Raw genomic sequence first — 23856 nt, forward strand, 5'->3', positions numbered from 1 at the left:
TCTAAGGCAGTGGCTCTGTTGGAGAGAGTGGTGACTTTTTATGACTAAAATGTCATAAAAAGCATATTGATCATTTTCCCATCCATTTAGCGGGTTAGTTTATCCCCAGTATATCTTTGTTGCTTTCTTCTGACCACTGCTCATGCTCGGGCTTCATCTGGGTCCGAAGCTTCTCCAGGACTCAGGTCAGACTGACCACTTTGTCTTTTCAAATATTTATCTATTGCTATTATGCGCTGCGTCTCACAGCATGACTATTATGTAATTTCGTCTTCTTCTGTTTTACTGGAAGTTGGCGACCCGTTTAATTAGAGCAGGTAGTTGTACTGCTCTCTAATGGAAGAGAATGTAATTGTTCAGCCCGTTACTCACGCTGGTGGCTTAGAGTACTAATCAGGTGGAACCAGATAATCTTCCACGGCACACCTGATCGTTTCTCACGGTACACCTGTGTGCCGCGGCACAGTGGTTGGGAAACACTGCTCTAAGGAGCTCATAGAGGAGGTGTCACATTAGTTTTTGAAGCCAGAAGTTATCGTTTATTTGGATAGCACAGTAGAGTGCCCTGGTTGGGGTTTGAACCAGGAACTTTCTTGCTGTGAGCTAGCATTGCTGACCACTGTGCAGTGGTACAAAAATAAGATAAATGCTCTCTTTAGCCTAAATACAAGGATGTGCCAGTGGCAAGCCCCAAAATGAAAGTAAACAAGAAACAAAAAATCCATACATGCATCTAGCCTCATTTATTTATTATTTTAATTTTCCATGTTTCCAGCTGATTTCTCAGCCATTTCTGACTGAGTGTCAGTTCAGGGAGTCAGCGTTCAACATCACAACTAAGAGTGTAACTGTTCAAAGGTGGATGTTTCCAGATTATTTATAGTTTGTAACCTGAAGGCTACATGTTTCCTCCTGCCTGCTACCTTAAGGCTTCTAATCTTACTTGTGGCAGGAAATGAGATGTTTTTTTCTCTCCCCAAATGTGTCAGAGTGCAAGTCTCTGAAGTGCAACATAAAGGTAAACTGAATATAAGATAAGCAGAAAGGTTTTTTGTTTTTTTTTACGTCGCTTGCATTAGTTGGTTGTATTCAGTTTAGCGTCTAAAAATAGCCTCAGCTTCCCAGATGTGGACCTGTCATTCATGACGACTTCCCTCCTGTTTCAGGAGGGAGCTATTACTTCATTTTTACAGTAATCACTCAGTGGACAACCTAAACAAGATCCTTTTTTGTGTGGGCATACTGACACAGCAGTTCTACACCCAAAGTTGACACAAACTACACCCACCTTATGTTTTCATAATGTGTGGCTTGATGTAAAAAAGGAGTATTTTACTATGACAAGTTCACACATTGCTGTTTTCCATGGGTGATATTTGATAATGGGTAGGTAGGGTTCAATGATATGAGTCAGGATGTTTCTCTGTCAAAGGGACTTCACCGCACTGATGCAACATAATTAGTTGTTAGTGCATAACCGTGTAGATAACGTATCAGATATTATATATAATGCGCTTTAATAAAATCATTAGGATTAGATTAGTTAATGTGAGTGACGTTTGTACTTTTCCAGTGATCTCACTGCATCTGCATGGCCGAGGAAATGCACTGACCCTGTGTGTTTCCCATAACAAATTGAGAAATGGTTCAAACAGGTTTCCATACCTGTTTCAGTGGTGTGTGCGGTCATAAGATTTTGCGTTTCCTTCTCTTTCTTCTGCTATAACTTCTGAAAAAGTTGACAGAAGACATCTGAGACTCAGTGTATTGACTGAAACTTTCAAAGTGAGGTGAAAATCTATGAGATCCTCCCCTTTCTTGACTTAGTTTCGTGCTGAATGCGCAAATGCATATTTACTTCGGGGAAGTGTAGGCGTTATTCGGAGAAGGGGTAATACCTTTGTTACCCTTCCCAGGCATTCCCACGGTGTTATATGTACATGCATATTGTAGCTGTAGGCTATATATATATATACAGAGCAGGAATAAGGATCCATTAGATATCCTTTCCTCCTGCCCCACTGCCCTACTGCCACAGGCATCTCTCACAGTCAAACTACCAGGTTAAAAACACTTAGCGCAGCACGCAAACACATGAGAGGCTCTAACATCAGCTCTATGACAATATGACAGTTGGGGACAATTTTCTGTCCATTTCAGGACTTTTTTTGTTTTGTTTGTTTTTTTGGTCTTTTAGATGTTTGAGTTTCAGAGATTTATTGAAATTGTTCGGCATGTTGGGAGAATCTCATGCTTGTATGTATGTAGGCTACAGCCAGTAGCTCATTAGCTTATTGTAGTCTAAGAAACAGGAGCAGGGGAAACAGCTAGCCTGGCCAAATTGTACACAAAGTGTACAAACAGCAACTAGTACTTTTGCTGTTGTCATAGTCACAAGGTTGCCAGGCAAATTAGTGGGGTTTCCAGGAAGTCTTTGTCGTCAGCTGAGGAAAAGTTCCAGCATGTGACTCCCAGTAAATAAAAAAGGGGAAAAAAGAAAATAAAAAGAACTTCTCTGCATTAATCAAGCCACACCAGAAATTAATTTAAAGGTGCTTGTAGATCTGTTTTAACCATTCAGCTAAGCTAGCTGTTTCGTCATATTTACAATCGAAGCTATGCTAAGCTAAGTTTATTACTGCTGGAAAGGAATCAGAGGTCACAGATGAAGTGGGACAATGGTCTTCTATTCAATGAGTCATCATTTTAATCCCTCCTGGCTATTAAAAACAGTGTAAGTTTAGCATAAGTCGCTTCCACGTTAGCGTAAGCGATGTCTGTCTGTGCTCTTAATGCATAATTAAAATCACTTCCTGCAGTCTGGTTTGTTACAAATGTTGGAACTGTATTGGCGATGTGGGATACATACTAAAAGTTTCTATAAATATGCTTATCTTGCGCTAAAGGTAACTGGCATGTATGTAACGTTAAAAATTAATGTGCCTATTCTTCAAAGTTTCACTCGAAATGGGAGCTGCTACCAGTCGTTTGAACAAAGGTTTAGGTTCCCCTTCACCACCTCGACATGTTGCAAAACAGCTTCTTACCTGGGAAACATTAGTCCTTCTTCTTCATTCTTGGCAATTCATTCACTGGAATGACTTCAATTGAAATGAAAACATGAATTGAAATTCAAGGTTTTACATACTGGGACATTTAAAAAAACCAAACAAATAAAAGGTCCACATTTTACAGCAATAACTTAAAGCAATTTGCTTTCTCATTATGACTTTATCAGTCTCTCACATCATTATAGAGGAATTGTTATCTGGGCGTATTTTTGATTCTTTTCTTTTTCAGCCATTCTGTTGTAGATTTGTTGCTATGCTTGGGTTTGTTGTCCTGTTGCATGATTCAGTTTGAGCCAAGCTTTAGCTGTCAGACAGATGCCTTCACAGAGGAGGTCATGGTTGACTTAATGACTGCAAGGTTGGGTCTGCAAAACAAGCCCGAATCCTTCCCCTCCACCACTGTGCTTGACAGTTGTTATGAGCTTCTTGTGCTGATGTGCTGTGTTTGCTTTTGACCGAGTGTGTTGCTGCATTTGGTCCAAACATTTCCGCTTTGGTCTTGTCTGTTCCAGGAGTCTTTTGCTTTGTCCAGATGCAACTTTGCATATCTACGCTGCCATGTTCCTTTTTTTGAGGCCCGAGGCGCGCTCCCAGCAACCCTTCCTAACAACCTGTATTTGTTCAGTCTTTATCTTATTGTACTGTAACGAACTTTGACATTTAACATGCTAACTGAAGCTCATAGAGTCTGAGACGTACTTCTTGTTGTTGTCTTTTTTACCTTGGGTTGGATTTGCTGCGACATCCACTCCTTTGAAAATGGGCAACTCTCTTGAATATTTTCCACTCATGATAATCCCACATAGTTTGTAAATGGCCTTATAACTCTACCTACATTGATGGGCAGCAATAACTGCACGTTTGTCCTCTGTACTATGTTAGCACACACCTGAATGCTCCACACCAGCAAAGTACCAAAACCTCTGCTTTATAAAGGTGCTCCCGTTTACTGATGATCACTTTATCATGTGCATTTGATTAGCAGAGCCTGGCTCTAACTTACCCTCTTAATTGTCACAGAAGATGTAAGGGTGTACTTTTCACACACTACTCCTACATTCAATAGCTCAATAGGTCACTTAAATAATTTTAGAACCTGCTAAGGCCAGAATAGAATAGAATAGAATAGAATAGAATAGAATAGAATAGAATAGAATAGAATAGAATAGAATAGAATAGAATAGAATAGGCATCATTTTATCTGTACAATGAAATTATGGGTGCTCCACACCAGCTGTGCCAGAATAAAATATAAATAATGGACGGCAGGAGCAAAAAGCAAACAAGAGAAATATATACGAACGTGATGGATAACCATGCATATTTGTGTGAGTGTATAGTGTTTGTTAACAGTCCGAATGGCCCAGAGGAAGAAGCTGTTTGAGAGTCTGGAGGGGTGGAACCTGATTGACCTGAGGCGCTGACCAGAGGGCAGCAGGTCAAACAGGTGGTGGGCGGGGTGCAAGGGTCACCTGTGATGGCCTGGCTTTCCTGAGACAGGAGGAGCTGCCGATTGTCTCCAGGCATGGCAGAGGACACGGAGGAAGTGCAGCCGCTGCTGGGCCTTGGATGAATTATTTTGTGTACTAATACATAAAAACCTAGTGTACTTTCACACAACATGTAGAATCCTAGTCTACTGGTTATGCCAACATGCAGTTCAGCTTAAGACAGCTGTGGGGCTGTTGGAGCTCTGCCTTTACACGTGTAGTGAGTGAAACAGGCTAACGGCAGTTAACATTGTAATAAAAATTTCAAAGTGTTAAGCAGAGGAGGAATGCTAATGGAGGGGATTTACACCATTTCAAAGCTTCCCACAGCACAATGAGCCCAAGAACTCAAACTGTCTTTAGAGTGAGACGATTAGCTCCAGTGGTTCAAAGGAGACAGAAGAGAAAACGCTTCAAGTGAAGAATAGATCATAATTACAACTACAGGTGATTTCAGCCACATTTTAATGATGTCAGAAAATAGGCAGGGCAGTGACCTGTGCACACAAGTATGATCTGAGCTCATGTATTTACTTTGCTTTACACATTATTATCACAGTGCTGACAGCCATGTGACTGGACATGCAAAGCAGTTAAAGCAGGTGACAGTGAGCTATGATTCTTCCAGCAAAGCTTTAAGTAATACAGTTGGAAGGAAATTAGGAAACATGCAGCCCGACCACAAACTGTGATTCTCTGTTTAGTTTTCTTTCTCTTCTCTCGAGTTTCTCGTTGATTGTCTGTTGTGCCAACCCAGCATTGTATAAGACTATGAGAAACAAAAAAAAAACATTACAAGTGTTCTGAAATAAACCACAAAGACAGCTCAGACTTTCTGCCTGAGTACTATACTGCGCTAAATACAAATTAAACAAGCCAAGTTTCCTGACACACTTAGAGCCGTGTGAAGCGCTACGCACTACGGAAATAGTGAGTCTACAAGATAAGCCACGAATCAACTGAGCAAAATCTTTTACCGTCTAACACTCTCCCGTATATTTCTGCATCTGCCGAACATCAGGCAGGCCTCCTGTCAGCTTTGGTGTCGTGCACTAGCTCGTGCTGCTAGAATGACCCGTACTGTTAAAGGAGTTCAGAGAATCAGCAGTCGCTGGTAAGACGACTGGAACATTCTGTGTGTTTTTGGAGAGAGGAAAAACAAATGCAGCCAGCAGACACATAATGGATTCATTACTGCGTGTCAGACCACCCGAAAAGCCACAGCGTATTTTTGGCCTCCACCTAAAAAGTACCTTTGTGATCTGCTACAGCCTCCCCCTTCAGTCTAGCTGCAGTAACGCAGTAACAGGAGACGCAGTTAGAAAGCATGGAATGGATCAGATTGCATCCGAGATGTGGAAATCATGAACAACAGGCTTAAAAAATAAAGGAGAAACTAAGATGATTTATAAAGGATAAACTCAAGAGATAAGGGGGGAAAGGAAGGGGGGAAATCTTGTTTATCTACAGTTATTTAAATGTTTTGATTAATCATTTATTATCACTATCAAAGCAACTATAGCACCAAGACCAATATGGCAATGTGGCCAGTAGAGGATGCTGTGGATGTGGATAAGGACTGGAAGTTCCAAAGAAAGACTTAATAGACACAGAGGGCCAGGAACAACTGAAATCACAGCTGCTTATAGATTATGAACACAAATGCACTGATTCAAGACGAGGCCCAGATTAAATTAGAAAAATCTTTGCTTACTTTTCTTTCTTCTTTTTTCCACAGATAAAGAGTGAACTGAGCCAAAGGGATCAACACTCTCTTAATGTGCTTATTGTACTGTTACATGGGCAGCAGCCTGTCTCTGGGGCTTTACCCTCTGCAGGTCGTATCAGAGGGTTCTTATTGCGCTCTTGACATTTATACCTTGTGGAGGCCAGGCTTGAGTTTCTGGGCCTGAATGTGATGGTACAAAAATTACCTTTAAAAAAATGCAGCAGTATGTATTATTTGACATTATTAGTAGATCTGCATGTGCAGCCACCACACAGAGAATAAAAGCTCATTAAATGACTTTAATGTAACTTTAAAAGAACATTAAAAATTAAAAGGTTTTTCTTGTCTGTTTCCTGATAGTGCAGAAATGTTACAAATGTCTACACGGGGAACTTAACACACCTCTTTAGCCCCCTAAAAATAGCCATGTGCCGTCACCTTGAGGCCTAATAGTCAGCTGATTGTGAAAACAACCGGTTTAATTCCCTGAAAGCTCACCCACTGCCTTCCTTCTTATCCCCCCCGAGCATATGATACACTGGGTCAACCTTTATGAAAGGAAAGCCAATAATGCCATCCCACAATGGGACACACTATCCACTTGTTTACAATGCAAAAATGGATGTGAGACATTGTTATTCAGGTGACCCTCTTTATTCATGATGGCTAAACATAAAAATGCGGTGTGAGTGCAGTCGGATCGTGTGTTACCGAGTCCTCTCTGAGATCTCATCCTTCGCCACTGTGGACAAAAAAAATCTGAGGAAAGACACAGAATGTAATTTTTAGCTCAACCGGCCTAAAGACAGACGAGCCCACGCCGTGACACATCCGTCATCCCACCGGTTCATCTGTAGTTCACAAAAATTGCTACTCCTACAAACACAACGAGCACCTAATGGGGTTTTTTACTCCTAACGTACAGAACAAGATGCAATAGTTAGCACGGTTGCCTCACAGAAAGAAGGTCCTGGGTTCAAATCCCCCATATGGCCGGGGCCTTTCTCTCTGGAGTTGTTCTTCCTGTGTCTGCGTTGGTTCTCCACCTTCACACAGGCCAAAGACATGCAGTTAGTGGGGTTGATTTAATTGGTGATTCTAAATCATAGGTTGACTGTAACGGTTGTCTCTCTGTGTTAGCCCTGCGACAGAGTGGCGACCTGTCTAGGGTGTAGTCTGCCTCCCAACATATGGCAGCTGAATAAGAGCCAACAACAGAATGTATGTATGGAAAATGATAAAGAAGGAAAGTCATCAAATGCCAAATACTGATCATGGAGGGAGTGGTCCAGCGCAGCGACATGCCGTTCACATATTTCCATGTATTTTATGGTTACTACTGATAATACTCTTGAACTTTGATTAATTCGGTGAATTAGATTGAACTGTTCAGGGTATGAGCTTACTGGATTTCTTTGTATCCTAATTCTCATTGGTTTGTGCAACACAGCCAAACAAGTATCACCGTCTTTCTTTTTTTTTTTTTTTTTTTTTTTTTTTTTGGCCTGTCCCGTTTGGCTCTTTTGCATCAGAATTGTTGTCTAAAGGCAAAGAAAGAGGCCCAACGGATTTACTTTACCAAACTGACCATCCCAGCCTTGCCGTAATGGTCCATTTGATTCACCTTTTATTGTTTATTTTATTTTCACTTACTGAATACGGGACAGACTTGACTGGGGGAAAGAAGGGGAGAAAGAAAGAGGGAAAGAGAAACAGCTGAGAAGAGGGACGGGGGAGAAGGGCAAAAGACAAATCACCGTCTTTCTGTGGAGTTGTTACACCTCTGCTTTTGACTGTACTCTCAGGTAAAATCCTGCCTAATCCTGAGACTTTTGTTAAAGGGTTAAGAAATTCACAATCCCTGTCTTGGGTAAAGCTTTGCTGTTTCATATTTTTGTACCATTTGTGCAGCCAACAGCAAGCATATTAAGTTTATTTGTCTATTGTGTAATGCAATCAGCTATTCGTAGTTAAATTGTGTACTATTTTATTTGTTTGAGTTTATCATTATTCTTAATTGTTTCTCTTTCACTTGAGTGATTTCAAGAACAGAGGAGCTTTGGAGAACCACTGTCAAAGGCCTCTATCGCCCTCGTGTGGTTGAAAGGTGAAGATTGTGGGCTCTGAGTGGATAATGTGTACAGCACTATACTAAGTCGAATATTGTACATTTCATGAAAGCAAATGTTTAAAAAACGTAAACTACCTCATTACAGGACACCAAAATCCATTTTATCAGACATCAAAAAGCTGCGTTTACATTTCCAACAAATGGATCACTGTATAGTCAAAGAGAGCTGTGCACAGATCTCTCCTGGCAACAAGTAAATTAATAACCGAAGGAGCTCAAAATAAAGACAAGACTATCACAAGTGAGGGATCATTAAACTACGTTAAAAAGCAACTTCTTGTCAGGTAATCACATTTTCTGGCTTAGTTTCTGTCTTCTAAAGGTTGCAATTTCATGGTGCTTATTCTGTAAATACCTAAGTTTAATATCTGTATGAAAGCCTGTATGGGGTTTGTCTCTTATCCCTGCATATGCAAATATTAAACAGTGAAATTGAACACCATTCGGCATGTACTGATTTTATTTTACCGAAGTGCTGCAATCTTCTCCAGTGAAAGAAAATGCACTACTTTCATTCTTCCGACTGTCCATCACCGCACAACACAACATCACGACTGCAGCCTCCTCTCGCTCCTCAAGTCATCCTTCACTGCCACCCAGGTGAGTGAGAATAGAGTCAAGCGTCGAGCCGTGACAGCTTGAACCCCGAGGTGCTTGAATCATCTGCCACTCAGCTTGCAGAGGCTCTCTAACACCTCTGCAATGTGTTCCTGCAGCTGCACCGGGTGCTTGGAACCTGTCTGGTTCCAGAGCCAAATAAAGGGTCCAGACCTGCAGGACTAACACGCTGTCATTCATGAGTCAGCTCTGATGAGACTTTCTCTGTGCTTCCAGTCTCCATGTTCATTAGAGCTCCACACCTGCAGCTCTCATATTCCCTGCAGATGTGAGTTACTTTTAACTCCTGTGAAAACACTTCACAGAGCCATAACTCAGGTGGTATTTACTATTTAAGTGCAAGTAACAACACAAAGAAACATGAATAGTATCCATTTCTGTTGAGATGGGTTTTTTTACAGCTTTAAGGTGGAAATAACAGCCTTAAAGGTTAATCGTGATCTAACCAAAATGTCATCTTGCCTTTTGAGTGAGTTCAAGTTATTGAATATATTATATTACATGCTTTTTATATTATATAATAATAATAATAATAATAATAATAATAATAATAATAATACATTTATTTGAGGGCGCCTTTCAGAAACCCAAGGTCACCTTACAAAAAAACACAATTAATAAAAGGAACAATAGTCATAAAATACATAAAATAAGTTAAAATTACAAAACAGAGCGTGACAACAGATAAAATCAGCATTAACAACACTTCCCACAATACTTTTCCAACAGCTCGTAGGATGTTTGAGAAGTTTCTTTTAGATGATTTGCATTATGAAGTAAAGAAAAGGGGCAACACAATAACCATTTGGAGGAACTTATAAACCCCTACAGTTGACTTACACACTGATGAGGTATAACATTATGACCACCTGACTAATATTGGTCCCTCTTTAGATGTCACAACAACCCTGACCCACTAAACCTGAAGGTGTGCTGTTGTATCTGGCACCAAGATTTTACCAGCAAATCCTTTAAGCTGTGAGGTGAGGCCTTCATGGATCAGACTTGTTTGTCCATCGCATCCAAACGATGGTCGACTGGATTGAGGTCTGGAGAATTTGAAGGCCAAGTCAACACCTCAAAGTCATTGTTGTGCTCCACAAACCTTTCCTAGACCATTGTTGGTCTGTGGCAGTGCGCTGTTCCTGCTGAAAGAAGCCACAGCCATCAGGGAATACAGTTTCCATGAAACCATGTTAATGGTCTGCAACAATGCTTAGGTAGGTGGTACGTGTCAGAGTAACATCAACAAGGATGGCAGGACCCAACAAACTGATGCACGGTGTATTCTGACACTTGCATTAACTGTTTTGGTCATTTGAGTTAGCTCATCTGTTAGATTACAGTCATGAGCGAGCCTTGGCCGCCCATGTGCCTGCTGGTTAACCACTCTCCCTTCCTTGGGCTACTTTAGCCAACTTTCTTCTGGTTGGCTGCCCATCACAAACTGTCTGTATTGGTGCATTCACAGAAGCCTGAAGTCTGGGATTACACAAATACGTCCAGATACACTAAACTTATTATCTGAAAATGTGGCTGTGTAACTATCAGACAGAAAATAGGAAAGAAAAACTAATACAGTAACAGTATAGCTTAGATACTACAAGTAGCATCTAGTTATAGTAAATTGATGGGTTAAAAAAATGACCTCCAAAGATAGAAAATGAAAAGGATACAATTTTTTTAAAGGTATGGATTTTGATCAGCACCAGAGACTGCAGTGCCAGCCTGTCTAAATCAATTAAAGATTTGTAATATTAACAAAAGGTGCTTGTCATGAAATATAAATATAGACGCATTTGTGAGAGTCTCTAAATTGCTGTCAGGAGTTAATGTTTAAGTTAAGTGTACAAGAATTAATCTATGGACAAAATAAAGAATTAATCCTCACAACAGACTTGATATAAAGAGACGTTTTGAAAAAAGTTTTTTTTAAAGACTACAAATCCCTGCAAGCTTCCGGTCGCAAGCTCGTTCACAGAAGCATTTGATTGGACAAACTCAGTAAAGCGCCTTATGATTGGTTGACGGTGGCCATGTTTCTATTTCCAGCTGGTAGATGCGGGCTAGCTAGCCGGTTAGCTACCGCTGCATTTGGCTCTTTCTTCGGGGTGAAACATTGAAGAAAGGCCGTGCCACCCCGTTAACACCGGCTTATCTGACAGTCGCAATGCCGGTCCACTCGCGGGAGAAGAAAGAAAGCAACCACGAAGAAATGGAGGTGGACTTTCCCGAGCAAGACGGCAGCACCACAGACGAGGAGGATACCGTTAGCTCGTCCGTGTCTGAAGATGGAGACAGCTCGGGTGGGAAAAATAGGCCTTGAACATCAACCGACAGTTAAACTCGTGTTACATACTCGAGTGTAATTTATATGTTTAACAGTGCGCGTGATTTCTCTTAAAAATGGGCTGACAGGTTGCTTGGGTGTGAAGTGCAGTGTGGGGTTGTCATGTGGATGAGGATAAAAAGCAGTTGTGGTGTGGAGGGGTTGTCAAAGCTGTCATGTCTGTATGTGAACAGAGATGGACGATGAAGACTGTGAGAGGAGGAGGATGGAGTGCCTGGATGAGATGACCACACTGGAGAAGCAGTTCACTGACCTGAAGGAACAGTAAGCTCTCTGACATGTTTCACACTGAAAGCAGCTCTGACATCTGGGACTCACACTCTGAGGTGTTTGTCAGATTCACTGGGATATTCCCAGTGACATGGACCGTGGATCTTGGTCCATTTTAGCCAGTATTACTGGTCAATATCATGGATTTGTCTTGTTGCCTTCAGGCAGTTTGTATAAAGTACTGGTTCTGAAATGGTGTTCCAGTATGCTGTGAGGCTGTGAGTCTAGAGGCCTATACTACAAAATAAGTTCAACATACCCACGCAGCCATCTACCAGTTTGCCCCAACATAGAGGTTTGTGGAGCGAGATCTGGAAACTATCCCAGCTGTTACAGGGAGGGGGAGACATGAGCGTAGTGATGCTCAAACACAGCTATAAACACTGCAGACTCGCTCACTATCTGCACACTGAAATCCACACACGATAGTTTGACATAACCTGCTCTGGAGGAGGTTGTAGATTACCATGGCAATGTACCCCGCCATGACCTGACTGGGACTTCTGTGCATGATCTTTGCTGAACCTACGACGTAACCTATACAAGTGGCCGATGTCATTGAAACATGCTTGTGCTAGTGCATTACATGCTATTTACCATGTCCTTTCTCCCCTCCGTCGTCCCCCGCTCTTTGTTGTGGTCGGTTTTTCCAGGGTTAACATATTTGTCCCTCTAGTTTTCCCACTGCTTTTGTCCCACAGCCCTTCTGATAGTAACAGCAATCAGTGCTGAAGGCCAGTTGCAATAGTTGTGGGCTGCCTCAACTGGTCGTGTAGCTCCATTTCTAGAGAGGTGCTACATTTCACACCAGGTTGTGCCATAGATTTCCTGCTGAAGCATAATTCCCCAGTAAGAAGTGAGTCATAACACACCCTCGTAACACTGAAAACCCAAAGGGTGAACCTGGATTTGCATCAATAAGCCCCAAATCTTGCTTCACAGTACAGACCTCCAGTGTGCCTTTGGATTCTGTGTCATTCCTGGGTTATTACTGTCCAGTCCAGGTACTTACTTATGTCATATTTGGAGAGATTTCTACCTGTCATTCACCGGGCCGGGCCATGCCAGTCACATTTATACATCAGTTCTAAAATGGGTTTGACAACAGACATTACAACACAGTTTTAAAATGCAACTATCTGCCGTTCAGGTTGTATAAGGAGCGTTTGAGCCAGGTGGACATCAAGCTCCAGGAGGTCATGGCCGGTTGTGCCCAAGAGTATCTGGAACCTTTAGCCAACCTGCAGGAGAACATGCAGATCAGGACCAAAGTGGCCGGTGAGTCTATAGTTGTCATGGAGACGTATAGGTCTGACTGTGACCTTGACATACAAAGTTTACATTGTAGTTTGTGAACCCAGTTGGATTAACAGTATTTCTGCAAATATTACTTACAAAATAAGGTCTGACCTCCATCTAAGTCACAAGTCCAAGCAAAGATGGTCTGACTGAACAATACTGAATCATGCAGGCTGGAGAAATTAGGTGCATCCCTGAAGTGAACTTGTTTAACAGCAGTAATCTCCATCGGAGTGTTTCTGTAGCTTCTTCTCAGATTTCCACAGATTTCATCTGTGCTTCAAGCACGTGTGTATCGATCTTGATTTATGTGTAGAGATCCTGATCATTTAAAGGGTTCACTATATTTTCTTGGCATTTTAAATGGGAATATAAACTTTGAAATGCTATCACCTCCTTTATGTACAACTCTCAGCTACAGAAAAGGATCTTGTCCTTCCTGCAGATTAGATTTGTATGATTTTTTTCCAGGGATCTACAGGGAGCTGTGCTTGGAGTCAGTAAAGAACAAATACGAGTGTGAGATCCAAGCAGCGTGCCAGCACTGGGAGGTGAGAGGCCAAGTTAAAATACATCTTGTTCAAAAACACAGAATTCTTTATCTTTTTTCTTTCTTTTGAAGTTTCAAATACGTCTGTAATTTTAGATTTTTGAGATGTTTTGCTTAATTGTGGAGTAAATTCAACTCAATCCTACTAGTTTAAGCTATTTGACCATTTTTGCTCAGTATTGTTGTGTGTGTGTGTGTGTGTGTGTGTGTGTGCGTGCGTGTGTGCGTGTGTGCGTGTGTGTGTGTGTGTGTGTGTGTGTGTGTGTGCGTGTGTGTGTGTGTGTGTGTGTGTGTGTGCGTGTGTGTGTTTTCTGCCTTCTAGAGTGAGAAGTTGCTGCTGTTTGATACTGTGCAGAGTGAGTTGGAGGAAAAGATCAGAAGACTGGAGGAAGACAGGCACAGTATCGACATTACCTCAGGTAGCAACAAGAACATCCTTTTTTATTATTCTGTATTTTTATCAGGTATTTATCCAGAGTTTAGTCAGGAATTACCAAACATTTGTCAGAAGTTGGGTCTATGGTGACCAGAGATGGGCAGTAACGCGTTACCTGTAATCCGATTACTTTTTTCAAGTAATGAGTAAAGTAAGGGATTACTATTGCAAAAACAGTAATTAGATTACCGTTACTGCGTTACTAAAACCGTGATTTTATTGCGAGAATGTCTCACGACAGTGACGTAAGCGAGTGCGATGTTAGTGACAGCAGCTGTGTGCAGATCAACAATGGATCATATATCGAGTGCAGAGAGAGTATGAGCGTGCAGCGTTTAAAGCGTGGAAGTACTGACCTTACTTTGAGTTTGATTCCATAAAAAGTGACAAAAACACTAGTGTCCGCTGTGGGTGGGAAGAAAACGTCTAAACTTCCGAGCAAGCACCGAGTAGCTACGACGTAATGGGAAACTCACAGAGAAACTCGCGGATTCTTCCACTGACCGCTGCACACCTGCACCAGGGTAAACCTCCGCCTGCCCCACTCCTGCTTTACAGGTGAAAATAGAGCAACAGGACCGCTGAGTCTTTGACTTTATTTATGTTCTGCTGTGTTTTACTTGCATCTATTTGAAAGACTGAGTGTAAACACACACAAAAAATTATTTTATGTGCTGGAATGTGCAGAAAATAGGTTTAAATGTTAAACAAATTTCTTCCAGTCAGAGAATGTTGCATATAATTACATTTTTGCTTGATGCATAAAGTTAAAAGATTAAAACTAATAAAACAAGGCAGAAAAAGTAGAATTGGGCTGAAAGATCTATCGCTTTATCACCTATTCAGGTTGTAAATCGTGTTTTTACAAAGTAACTAAGTAATTAATTACTTTTGAAAATAAGTAATCAGTAAAGTAACAGAATTACTTTTTGGGGGACGTAATCAGTAATTAGTTACTCATTATTTTTCAAGTAACTTGACCAACACTGATGGTGACTCACATTTAGGTTGCCTAGCTGTACTATACTGTAAATAAAAGATGGACGGGTACAGCTTTAATTCTGCAATCCTCGTGATGACCTGCGGGGACCCACAGCTGCACTGCTCATCTGATTTATAATCCAAGTAATGACATCGGATGAGTTTATTGTCAGTTAAATCTACACTGTTTCAAAACAGACAACCCCAAAACAGGACTGTTGTTTCACTAGTTTTGCATTCGACCAGGGTCAGTGTCACTGCTCGTAGGTGATCCTACACAGGTGGCCTGAGGGATGGACATTGTCTGGTGGAGCCTTCCTGTTCTTATGAGTATAGATATCCAGCATGATTTTGATCCTTGTTGAAATCTGATGTGTTGTTTTGAGCAGTGTAGAAGGAAGTGGTCAAACGCACAGCTGTTTTCCGCTCTCTCTCCGTTCTGCAGAGTTGTGGAATGATGGATTGCACTCACGGAAGAACAAGAAAAAGGACCCGTTCTGCCCGGTCAAGAAGAAGAAGCCCGTTGTTGTTTCTGATATCCTTCGCTGCTGTTCTGTCCTTGTCTCATTCATCTCCACACACAGACGTGCTGTTAAAACCAATGTTTTGTTTGTTTTTCCTGTTTTTTTCCTCAACTTCTATCACGGCCTTATATTGTTTACATGCTGCAAGACCTGGATATCCTTGAAGACTGGACTGCAATAAGAAAGGTATTCTTCTGAAAGCAGAGTTTGTCACCTGCTGAATGTGTCCAAGCTGTGATTTAACCTTTCAAGTTGTGTCTGTGTCCTCCCCTCACAGGCAATGGCATCACTGGGGCCCCACAGGGTGAAGGTGGATGGTAAGGTTCAAGGTTCTTCAAGGTTCTTTATTATTTGTCACATGCATAGTTATACAAGTATAACACACAGTGAAATGTAGCCTGACACGCTAAGAGTTTCTCCTCGTCCTTGGTTACAGTCGATACCTGGCTGAGTGTGGCGATCGACCCGCACTTACACACGAGGGGTTTTGACTCAGTACTTTGTGCTCAGAGGAGACTCCCTCCTTTTTTAGAAGACTTTTTATTTCTTTTAACCTTACTCTGTCCCCGTCGCTTGTCTTGAAACCTCTCCGTCTCTTCCTCTCTTTCCTGCTCCTTCTCCAGTGCCTGCAGTAAAGCCTGACAGACATCACCACGTGGCACGCTCCGAGGACGGTCGACTTTTCTATGACAACCAGTGGTACTCCAGGGGACAGGCCATCTGTATCAACAGGAAGGACGAGTACCCAACTAGGTGTGTGGGAAGGGGGTTTATTGGAAACAGCTTCTAGTATGAATTCTGAATGTGTGTGCGTCTGCTCGTGACACACTGTGCAAGGCTATGTGACTGAATGGCTCTCTAGTCACATGCTGGGGAGACAATGTGCCTACGAGGCTGAATGTGGCTGCACATTCTGCGTCGCGCCCTGTGTGCCGTCTGGAAAGGATGCGCTGTCAGTTGAAGGCACGCAATGATGCCACATCACCTCCCCCTCGCTTTTACCGCCACCACTGAGTGGCGAAACAAGCAGGTGGCTGTTATGAGCAGTTAGAGCTGTGATATGGCAGCCATGCACACCAGACAATATACCCCAGGGCAGCTGTGGCTACGACTGTAGCTGCCTCCACCAGTGTGTGAATGTGAGAGTGAATGAATAGTGAAATTGTAAAGTGCTTTGGGTGCCTTGAAACGCGCTATATAAATGCAATCCATTATTATAATTATTACAGGTAATGTACTTAAACTTATACAAATACACAGGGGCCAAGTTAAGTATTAAGAACTGTAACAACAAATGCAGCTGTTTTCTGCAGATGTGTTCCAGCACTGTGCTCTTGAACTACCATCTTCAGCAGGCTGAGGACGACAGTGTAGTTGGAGTAGCTCTGACCATGTGATGAGATCCTTCCTGTGGAAGCAGCTCAGTAATGAACCTGAACATCACTTCCTTGTCTGTAGTAGAAACTCATTTGTTTTATGCAGGTGTGAACAAATTCTTCCTGTGTCTGCCTTTCACAGAAAAGGTGCTCAACATATCTGCTGTACTGCAGTCGTAGAGGAAGCTCTTCTAATAAAGGACTGAATGAAACGTTTTACAGAAGGATGATGAAGCAATTTACAAGCAGTTAAACATCTGGTCCTTTTTTAAACCCTTTACCAGGGTTAGAAATGACTAATCTACAGTATATTCCACTTCCAGATCTCATGTAACAGTAGTACAGTAAAAGGATATTGCAACAGTGACAGAAGTACAAGCAGTTTCATCCATGTGTAGAATGAATCGTGTTTCCAGTAATGCTGCAACAAGGAGCCAGTCAGAGCAGCAAATGAGCTGCTGAAATAAAAGCCAGGAGAAGTGCTCACATGACCAACACTGCTAACAACAGACACCTGATATACTTGGACAGCTATTAATTAACTGGTCAAAACATCAGAAGGATAAAATGTTCATGTTGTTATTTAGGTTTTAGTCCTCCTGTGCAGCTCTGGACTCGCAATGATCCAGTTATTTTTGTTCTCCTGCATCAGGGATGACCTGTAGACACCTGAGGCTGGGTGTATGAAATGCTCGTATGTTTGCAGCTCAGATCTGTGAGATCCAAAGTGTGGACACACGGTCTCAGATTTATAAATCTGTGTACACTCTTTGTTATTTTAGATTTAGAACTCATTATTAAACTTATTAAACCACAAATTAGGCCACTACTTATTAAATTGTTCTGCCAGTTTTATGGTCAGTTTTCTTCATTCTTCACTATTATTTGCCAATGATTGGAACACAGAAGTAACCCAATGACAACAAAATAAAAATATGTGTTTTTATAACTGTCTTTAGGAAACTTTGGCCATTCAGTGGAATATATGAAATGGTTTGTTGCTGTTTTTCAATGCCTTAAGCTCATCTACTCGCTCCTGCTCATCCTAGTTTCAACCCGTCTGTCCACTTGATTGTATAATGTCTGTATTAGAGCAGTGTTTTTTGGTGTTAGTGTTTTTTCTCTGCTTATAGAAAGTGTGCAAGCTAACGGCTCAGGGAGAGTAAGTGAGGTCACTTCTGCACTATAGACTGTATTTAAAAGATGGAGCGCTACCACGATGCCTCCAACAGTTTAGATACTTTCACTGTGCAGCAGGGTTTAGGTGTGCGAAGACGTCTGGAGCAATTTCCTTTGGACAGATGAGACCAAAGTGGAGATGTTTGACCGTAATGCACAGGTCCAACATATCAGCACAAATGCCTCATACCAAACGCACAGTGGTGGAGGTGTGATGGAAGGAATCAGTTTGCCCAGTCACAAGTCCAGAGATTATATCAAAGTGATTGATATGCTGTGGCGGGATATTTAGGACAGCTGTGCATAAACGAATGGCCACGAGGCTCTGTTGTAAAGACGAGGGCCAAAAACCCTGAACGACAATGTGAAACACTGATAAACTAATCAAGAACATGTTTAGGACGCATCTATTAAATCTTTATTGTTTTCTAACCAGAAGCCTGCTGAGCATTACAGAGCAGGTTTGACTTTGGCTTCCTGCTTAGTAGCTGCGTCCTCCTGTGTGTTTGCACACAGTCATCACACACGTCTTTGGCATCTGAGAGGACTGGGGGGCGATTGTTCACTGACGTTGTTGTTGTTGTTGTTTTTTGTGTGTCATGCAGTGCCATCATCACCACCATCAACAATGATGAGGTGTGGTTCAAACGACTGGATGGTACCAAGTCAAAGCTGTACATCTCCCAGCTGCAGAAAGGCAAATACACAATCAAACACTCGTAAATGAAAAACACGGCCACATACAAAAACCATCATCTCTGCTGCGTTTGTCTTTCTCAGTGTCCTTTTCCATGTGGTATTTTTGTACATTTTACTACTACTGCAACACACATACACATCTCATTTCACTCCCTCTGTGCACAAGTTGCAAATACATAAACTGACCCTTCTGCTATAAGGAGACGATCTTCTCTGTAAATATGTATATGTATCTTATCGACAAGGTCACAAAGTGTCATTTTCTCTGGAACGGAGATCAATGCAAAGTGCTGCTAAACAGAAAGGTGAAGAACCAGAGCATTAGCAAACTGTGAACCACAGAGCTCAGTCGCGTGCCTTTCTGAGACTAGACAATGCCTCGGCTGATGGAGGGGTTTTGGGGGGGGGGGACAGAAAGTCCTGAACAATATCAACGCAGTGAAGCCATACTCTGTACTGGGTTAGCACCAGGAGCGGGAGAAAAGAAGCGGGTCAGCGAATGTGTGAGTGAGAAACACTAACGCCATCAGCAGTGTGTTTGATTTGCCTCTCCAGACGCACCAGTTACACTTGAATTTCATGCTCGTACAGAGCCTGATAGATCTGTATTGGGATCCCCAGGGACCCCAGACCAACTTTAATTTAGTTTAAAAAGTGTAACAGAATCAATATTATGTGAGTAGTTATATTATGAACACCATGAGATTAAAGCACCCCAGAGGATTTATTGAAGGGCACTGTACTAAACAAACTCTTGGTCTTTTAGGATTATCTTTTTTTCCAGCACTACATTTTATTTAACTCCAAAGTAGGGCTGCCACAAACGATTATTTTGATAGTCGACTAGTCACCGATTATTTTTGCGATTAGTCACTAATCAGATCATCATCCATTGGATGTAAAACGTACAGCTTATTGCACCAGCAGCATCTGCTCTTATATAACTATCATTAGCTTACAGCTTTAAGTGTTTCAGGTCTGTGCTAACTAACAATAAAGACAAGATGATAGTTTATTAAATTTTAATGACATTTGCAGATTGTTTCGGTGAAGTTTAATAAACTCCTTGCTATCTAAAATATAACAGGACACCGGAGTAAATTCTGAGCATCTCACACTTCTGATAATCAGCTGTCTCTTTGATGTTTATTCAGCTGTGTAAAAACTATAACTTTAATCTCAGCCAAACCGATTTACTCAGGAACAAATAAAATACTAAAAAAAAGCCAAACAATAACATTTTTAAGTTATCTAAGTGACTCATATATCATGTTTAACCTGAGTAGTGAAAGACGGCGGTGGGTTTGAAAACGATTTGCCGGGAGTCCGGTGTTCTCACGGCTCTAGTTAGCCTAGCCCCCGGCTAGCTATCGAGCTAGTGGGTAACAGACGTCTCCGAAAACGTCGGAGCGCTTTTGAAAATATGTGGTGTCTTGATAAACTGAGCAGATATTTGAGGTTTACACAGCTACATTCCCGCCTGAAAATATGTTAAACGTTTATTTTGTGACCCAGAAAGAATAATAAGAGTAATATTAAAACTAACTAGCTGCCGCCATTGTTGGAAACTGAGCTGGGCTGCGCTATGAATTCTGGGACAGAGCTACTTCTTCTTCTTCTGGGTTTAATGGCAGCTGGCATCCTTGTACATGCAGTGCTGCCATCTTCTGTTTCAGTCCGTTATTACACTCTTAAATCCTGCTACTTATTCCTGCGTCTTTTGGGATCTTACAAAGCTTCAAACGACGCGTCGACTATTAAATCAGTCGTCGACGATTTTGATAGTCGACGTAATCGTGGCAGCCCTACTCCAAACCGATCAGCAAGGCAAACACGACAGTTTAAATTTACGACAAAGAGAGCTGCCCTGTACATACAGACGTCTGTGTGGTTTGTGATTCTTCTGTCTGCCTCCTGTCATGTTGCCATTTCTCTGACAGTGCCTCAAACTTCCAGACTTTAGGTTTAAAAAAGAAAAGAAAGAAACCTCCACCTCCCAGGTTCGAGCTGCTTTTTTTATGTGCTGGTGGAGTCACAAAAGACTCAAATCTGTAAATCGTTCCATTTCATGCAGTTTTTATGTTGTGTTCCCCGTCCTCCCTTCTTGTCCTTCATGTCACCCCTCTGTCCTTATTCCACTGTCTTCTTCTTTGCTGTAAGTAAAAAACAAAAAACAGTTTGTCAGCATTGATGTATTTGATGTGATTTTGGTTTTCTTTTTTATGCGTGTGTACGATCCATCCAATCAGACGTCCCTTCATACGTGTAAATTAGGTTCGATTAACTGAAGGAGATCCTGCTTTGCATTGCGTTTACCGTGCTCTTTGTTTTTTATCTTTGCAAACATGTTTTTAAATGATGACTTGCCAACAGTATTGTAAAGAGAGGTGCTTGCAACATTCATAAAAGATGAAAAAAAGTATGCGTAGTCCTGGCGCATCAGCGTACATGTTTTTCATTTGTTTTTTTTAACCTTTTTATGCATCACGGTTCTTTTTTTCACATCACAGCTAAAAAGAAAAATAAATAAAAATGTGATATTGTGCCAATGCATGTACAACTGATTAAAGACTTTGTGTCAATATGATTTGAAGAGTCTAATCTGCACATTCACATCACCGTGGCCTGACCTTCATATGCTAGTGTTAGCTTCACTGTTCTTTCTATACTTTTAAAGAAGAAGGAAAAGGAAAGCGTCTGTGCTTTGAAGTGATTACAGTATCACTGTGCACTGCTCAGCTTGAGTCAAGCTAACTTCTTTTGATTTTGCAGCTTTAGATGAAAAAAGAAAAATTTGAACTTTGCATAGAACTGTTATATCCTATTAGATTTGGCCTAGCATGCACAAAAAGCCCAGATACAATCTTACATAATACGCCACTGAACAAAGAGAGAAAGTCCCTGACGGTGCTCAACCCAAAGTGACCTCTGAGGTGCGGCGAGCCAGGCTACGCTCCTCTGTGATGGAGGGAAAAAAGTAACGTAATTTGAAGGTATTTGCTGATCTAGTGTTGTTGGATAATGGCTCTTTGCTCTGCTGTGCTGTTCAAACTCTCAGTCATGTGTTTCTGCCAGAGGGCCAATCACTAGATTAACACCACATTCTGATATTGATTGAGAATTGGCGCTGATGTACCACTTACCACATACAAGAAACCACTGCAGCCTCTGATTGATCTATCGGGAGTATTGATCAGATGCAGCAGTGCAGCCTGGAATTCAAAGGTACCATTGTAAATCAATATTTACCATATTTTCTATGGCATATATGCACCAATCGGGTATAACATTATGACCACTGGCACATCTGAATAAGACTGGGATATATTTGGAAGCAAGTGAACATTTTATTTCAAAGTTCATGTGCTTAGAAGCAGGAAAACTGGACAAGCATAAGGATTTGAGTGAGTTCAGATAGATGACTGGGTCAGAGCATCTCCGAAGCTGCTGGAAAAATAAATGCTGGCTTTGATCGAAGGGTGTCAGAATCATCACAGTTTGTATGCTGCAGACCAGTCAGGGTGCCCATGCTGACTCATGCTGGTCTGGTCTGATGAATCACGTTTTCTTTTATATCATGCAGATAGCCGGGTGCATGTGCGTCACTAACCTGAGGAACACCTGGCAGCACTATGGGAAGAAAACAAGCCAGCAGAGGCAGTGTGATGTTTGGGGCAATGTTCTGCTGGAAACCTTGGGTCCTGCCATCCATGTGGATGTTACTTTGACACGTACCACCTACCTAAGCATTGTTGTAGACCATGTGTACTCTTTCATGGAAACCCTGCCAGCACAACAAGTTTGAGGTGTTGACTTTGCTTCCAAATTGCCTCGATCTAAATCCAATCCAATCAATCATTTGTAGGATATGCTGGACAAACAAGTCTGGTCCACAGTCCCACCTTACAGCTCACAGGACTAAAGGATCTGTTGCTAACATCTTGGTGCAGATATCACAGCACACCTTCAGGGATGGTGGAGTCCATGCCCCAAAGGGTCTGTTTTTGCAGCAAAAGGGGACGAAGAGAATATTAAGAGGGTTGTCATAATGTTGTGCGTGATTGGTGTATATGCTCTTGCAATCCTGAATACTCACATTAAACATGCCCTAAGATTCAAATAAGATCAGAGTAAACACTCAGTTTCAGGGTTTTTTTTCCTCATGGCTCTGTGTGATGTCACTGAAACAAGCCCCACCCATCTATTGGACAAGAAGAAGAAGAAGTAGCGTTGAAGAGACGGCAAACAGAGCGGTAACGGCTTGTTTCAGATGAAGCTGCACTGGAGCTGCACGAAGGCCCAGTCCAAGATGAATAAGGCACGATGTTGAACTCCGACTTATACACAGCTGTTCTTCAGTCTGATGGTAAAAATGTGGAAATGGCGAATAAGAGGTTGTAAGAAAATGACTGCTATGGTCATACCAGGTCAACATCATGAAGTTTAGAAAATCCCACAGTTCGAACTGCCACACGTTGTGTCCTTTGTCTGACCAGAAGGTGTCAGTAGTGTTCCACAATAGAGGAAGCATCATCTGCACTAGATGGGAGGAGGGAGGTGGCCTGTTAATCTGGGGCACCCTGCTGCTGAAGCCTTCCAGCTGATGAGAGGGAGAGGAGGGATGAAGGCACAGTTTGATCACAGCTCGTTGGCCACGTCTGCTACCGCAACAGAGAGAAAGGGAGAGGAAAATCCCCATCACCGCGTCAAAGGCAGAAACAGCAGCAAGCACGGTGCTGTCTGTCTCTGCACAAGCCGTGCAGCACTCTCTCTAGAGCTTTCTTTGAATCTGCTTTACGTCTTCTTGTCAATGTGCACATGAAAGCATGCATGAATGTGGTCAGGGAAGGATGGATGCTGTTAGCTTCACACACGACTGGAAGAAGAAAAACGAGGGGTTTCTAGTGTCTTGATTGTGTTTGTATAAGTGCTTGTTGAATCCTGCGGTCGGTCCTGAGGTTCTGGATGGTTCTGGGGAGCTGCCTCCATGACGAGTCAGGTCCCGACAGACGAGAGAGGTTGGGCCATCTTCAGCTCCATCTATACTTAATGAGTAACCAGAACTGCGGGGTCATTGGGACGTGTTTACTGCAACACTGGGGCTAATTAGACCGTGAAAGTGTCACAGTGTGCTAAATTACTTATATCCCTGC

At 42.0% G+C, this 23856-nt stretch overlaps 1 protein-coding gene across 1 annotated transcript; it reads left to right on the top strand.

Moving 5' to 3' along the window:
• Positions 1 to 11070: 11070 nt before the first annotated feature.
• Positions 11071 to 21290, top strand: LOC308397787 (breast cancer metastasis-suppressor 1-like protein-A). The gene is made up of 10 exons (XM_080883897.1): positions 11071 to 11345; positions 11563 to 11653; positions 12810 to 12937; positions 13430 to 13509; positions 13831 to 13927; positions 15371 to 15460; positions 15571 to 15635; positions 15727 to 15766; positions 16073 to 16202; positions 18610 to 21290. Exons 1-10 carry the CDS (start codon positions 11210 to 11212, stop codon positions 18725 to 18727), a joined length of 975 nt encoding a protein of 324 aa, XP_080740023.1. The 5' UTR covers positions 11071 to 11209; the 3' UTR covers positions 18728 to 21290.
• Positions 21291 to 23856: the final 2566 nt, after the last annotated feature.

The sequence above is a fragment of the Rhamphochromis sp. 'chilingali' genome (genome assembly GCF_963969265.1).
Source record: "Rhamphochromis sp. 'chilingali' genome assembly, chromosome: 5".
Classification (NCBI taxonomy): domain Eukaryota; kingdom Metazoa; phylum Chordata; class Actinopteri; order Cichliformes; family Cichlidae; genus Rhamphochromis; species Rhamphochromis sp. 'chilingali'.

Excerpts from the sequence above, each read along its gene's own strand:
- LOC308397787 (XM_080883897.1), top strand. The coding sequence starts at position 11,210 with ATGCCGGTCCACTCGCGGGAGAAGAAAGAAAGCAACCACGAAGAAATG. Across the intron at positions 11,654-12,809 it reads TTCACTGACCTGAAGGAACA|GTTGTATAAGGAGCGTTTGA; the intron begins GTAAGCTCTCTG and ends TCTGCCGTTCAG. Across the intron at positions 12,938-13,429 it reads GATCAGGACCAAAGTGGCCG|GGATCTACAGGGAGCTGTGC; the intron begins GTGAGTCTATAG and ends ATTTTTTTCCAG.